Source organism: Triticum aestivum, chromosome 6B (assembly GCF_018294505.1).
Source record: "Triticum aestivum cultivar Chinese Spring chromosome 6B, IWGSC CS RefSeq v2.1, whole genome shotgun sequence".
NCBI classification, from domain to species: domain Eukaryota; kingdom Viridiplantae; phylum Streptophyta; class Magnoliopsida; order Poales; family Poaceae; genus Triticum; species Triticum aestivum.
The window spans coordinates 48075425-48078774 of record NC_057810.1 but is presented as its reverse complement, the minus strand read 5'-3'; the positions used below and the strand labels follow the sequence as shown (position 1 = coordinate 48078774).

At 43.3% G+C, this 3350-nt stretch overlaps 1 protein-coding gene across 1 annotated transcript; it reads left to right on the top strand.

Annotated features, from left to right (window-relative positions):
* Positions 1-949: 949 nt before the first annotated feature.
* LOC123133407 (uncharacterized) lies at positions 950-1848 on the top strand. The gene is made up of 3 exons (XM_044552907.1): positions 950-1164; positions 1268-1424; positions 1522-1848. Exons 1-3 carry the CDS (start codon positions 1085-1087, stop codon positions 1618-1620), a joined length of 336 nt encoding a protein of 111 aa, XP_044408842.1. The 5' UTR covers positions 950-1084; the 3' UTR covers positions 1621-1848.
* The last annotated feature ends 1502 nt before the right edge of the window (positions 1849-3350 follow it).

Below are 3350 nucleotides of genomic sequence, written 5' to 3'. Positions count from 1 at the left end.
TGGAAGCCTTTTGGTCCCGGTTGATGGCAGCAACCGGGACAAAAGGGCCTCCTGCCTGGGCAAGCCGCAGCGGCCACGTGGAGCCCCATCTGTCCCGGTTCCTTGGCGAACCGGGACTAAACGTGTTGGCTTCTAGTACCGACCCTTTAGTCCCGGTTCGACAACTGGGACAAATGGGCCTCATGAACCGGGACAAATGAGCCTTTTTCTACTAGTGTGGAAAGTGATGGCAAGGATGATGATAGATTTAATACATCAAGTATATTAGAGTCACATGGTGATGGGATGTATCCTAGTTGTCCTAGACCAGACGTCGAGTGTGGGCTTAAAGCATCCAGGAAAAAGTCTCCAATCAAGCTTGGCAGAGATTTGCAATATTTCTCACTTTCTTTCCTAGGCACCCCACTTGCAGCATCCACATCAGGATTATCATGAATGTAAGCTTTGATACCACGAAGTCTGAATGCATTTGTAAGAGAGGGGAAACAGTAGAGAAATACAGCAAAATTGTATATTCCCGCTGTTGTATTTATACTTCTTTGGAGACTTACGTCGAATCATCAAGATGAAAGGTATTTATACACTGCCCCCGCTGTTGTGCACTATAGGTCTATGGAGGCTAGGCGGAAATTACATTTGTTGTAATGCATCTGCCTCATGCGGAGGGACATTCCCCTCGAGCGGTGCACATACCTGAGCGGTGCACATACCCAGTCAGAGAGAGTAGTACACATTAGCCACCCACGAGTGGCCCGCTACCCACCACGCGCTTCCTGTCTCTATAGTACACACATTAGCCACCCACGAGTGGCCCAGCCACATTATCGCATCCATCCATCCAACAGACGTGTGAGCCACGATGGACGGGTGAGCTATTGCCTGTGCGTCCAGACCACGTTCATCGTGTACAGTGCACTGTCGGTGCACTGTTCACGGTGCAGTGGGGGTGCTAGCTAGCCCCCAGCCCGCCTATAAAAGCTCCATCCACCCTTCCCTCCAGCCGATCGGCACAACACTCTTCCCCCTCCCTCCTCCTACCCCCGGGCACAAGACAGGACTGCTCTTCACTTCGATCCATCATCCCATGGCCACTGAGCAGCACCAACTCCCGACGGCGGGCGAGGTCGAGATGGAGTACGGCAGCCTCGACCTCATGTCCACCGGGTAAGCACACACCGCACTGACACTAAAGCTTAGCTTAATTTCTCGAGCATGTATACAGCAGATCTGAGTCCCTCCCGTACGCGTGTTTTTTTCTTTTCTGCAGAAGGCGCCTGCCCTCGCCGGAGCCCGTGACCACAGCCGAGAACCTCTTGGAGCGGGCGGTACGCGCCGTGGTAGCCAACCTCGACAACAACACGTTGGCCCGGCCGAGCAGTGACAACCACGTCTCCATCCCCGTCGCCGACTGCGGCATCTGCTATGTATGGCCGGATCAGACGCCAAAGCAAACACATAGTACACTCTATTCGATGGATGATTGAATCTCTTTATTTATATATGTTGTGGTGTGGCATGCAGTTGGCCTATCTGATAATGACCGGCTTCCGGGTCCATGACAACAGGGACGACATCAGTCACAGCTCTGAGGCGCAGGTGAAATGGATCGATCGAGATTGATATTCATTCTAGTTATAGTTGGACGCTTTATAACTTTTCAGGGAAAGTTGGCATAAGTTTACCTTTGCTATTTCGCATCGGTCCCTATGATGTTTGTGTTTTACTTTTGGTGATTCCCACAATTGAGTATTTCTGTTTGTACTGATTTGATATTTGGTTCACATGTTATTATTTTCAATGTGTCGCATGTGCTGCTTCGGTTAAAGTTCAAATTAAAATTGCAAACTAAGGGCTCCTTTGATTCGAAGGAATTTTTATAGGATTTCTGGAGGATTGAAACTCTTAGTATTTTTTCTATGTTTGTCCTTTGATTCATAGGATTGGATCCTTTGGAATTTTTCATATGGAATCTTTTGTACTACATTTCATAGGATATCTAACATCCACTCCAATCACTTTTTACAATTCCTTTGTTTTTCCTGTGGCATCAAACACTCATTGTTAATCTTATAGGATTCAAGTGGGCATGCCACTCCAACCCTATACTTTTCCTATTCCTATATTTTCAAAATCCTATGAATCAAAGAGGCCCTAAGTATAGTTTAGATAGTTATATTTCTTGTGATGGAACTGATACACCGGGTTTAAGTTCTAGAGTTGCATGGGTGCTCACATATTTTCTAGATTCATTTCAGTGTTTCCAACACTAATATTTCTGTGGTATGGTGTATCGGTCAACTACGAGGTGTCTGTAATGATTTCTTCACTCAAGATCTATCGCCCCGGTCTCTCTACATGAATCCAACCATGTATTTCTTTTAGTTTGATATTTGGTTTCAGGTCACACAATTTCATGTAACCGATGTCCTTGTTAGAGCGCGCACTAAGGGTACCTTTGATTTAATGCAATTCCATAGGATTTTGGATGAATTTTTTCTGTATTGATTGTTTGATTCGTAGAATTGGATCATTTAAGAATTTTTTCCTAAGGAATCATTTGTACTACATTTCTTACGAAACCTAACACTCCAACAACTGTTTACAACTTCTTTGCTTTTCATGTGGCATCAGACACATTCTGCTATCCTCTAGGATTCAATTGGACATGCCACTTCAATCCTATATTTTTCTTGTTCATGCATTTTGATATTCCTGCGAATCAAAGAGGTCGAAAGGTTTAAGGTTTAGTTGTCTTTTCTATTCCATGTTTAGATAAAAAAAAGGGGAGATCGGATCTTGAGTTTGGTTGGGCTCTGTCATTAATATATGGTTGCAATCGTCGGTCGGACACATATTATGAAATGAACAAAGACGAAATTGTATGCATTCCTTGAATCTCTCTCGAGATTGGTTCCACCGAGATTTTTTTTCATATTTTTATTTTGTGGGGAGTTTTGCCGAGATAGATAAAGAAAGATACTTCCTCCGTTTCTATTTACTCCACAAATAAGGTTTTGTTTGAAGCCAAACTACGTTAAGATTGACCAAATTTATATTAAGTAATATCAACACCTACAATACTAAAGTCATATAATATGAAAATTAATATAATGATGCATCTAATAGGTTTTGTATTGTGAATGTTCATATTCCAATAAAATTGATCAAACTTTATAAAGTTTGACTTCAGACAAATTTTATACGTGGTGTAAAAAGAGACGAAGTACTCCTATATACTTATTTGACTTAGCTAACTACCCGACCTTGTTGCATACGTATTCGTATGTGTGTTGTTTGGGTTGCTTCGCTTTTCCTTAATCTGGTCTCTATCGGCGGAAAGGAAGCTTCCA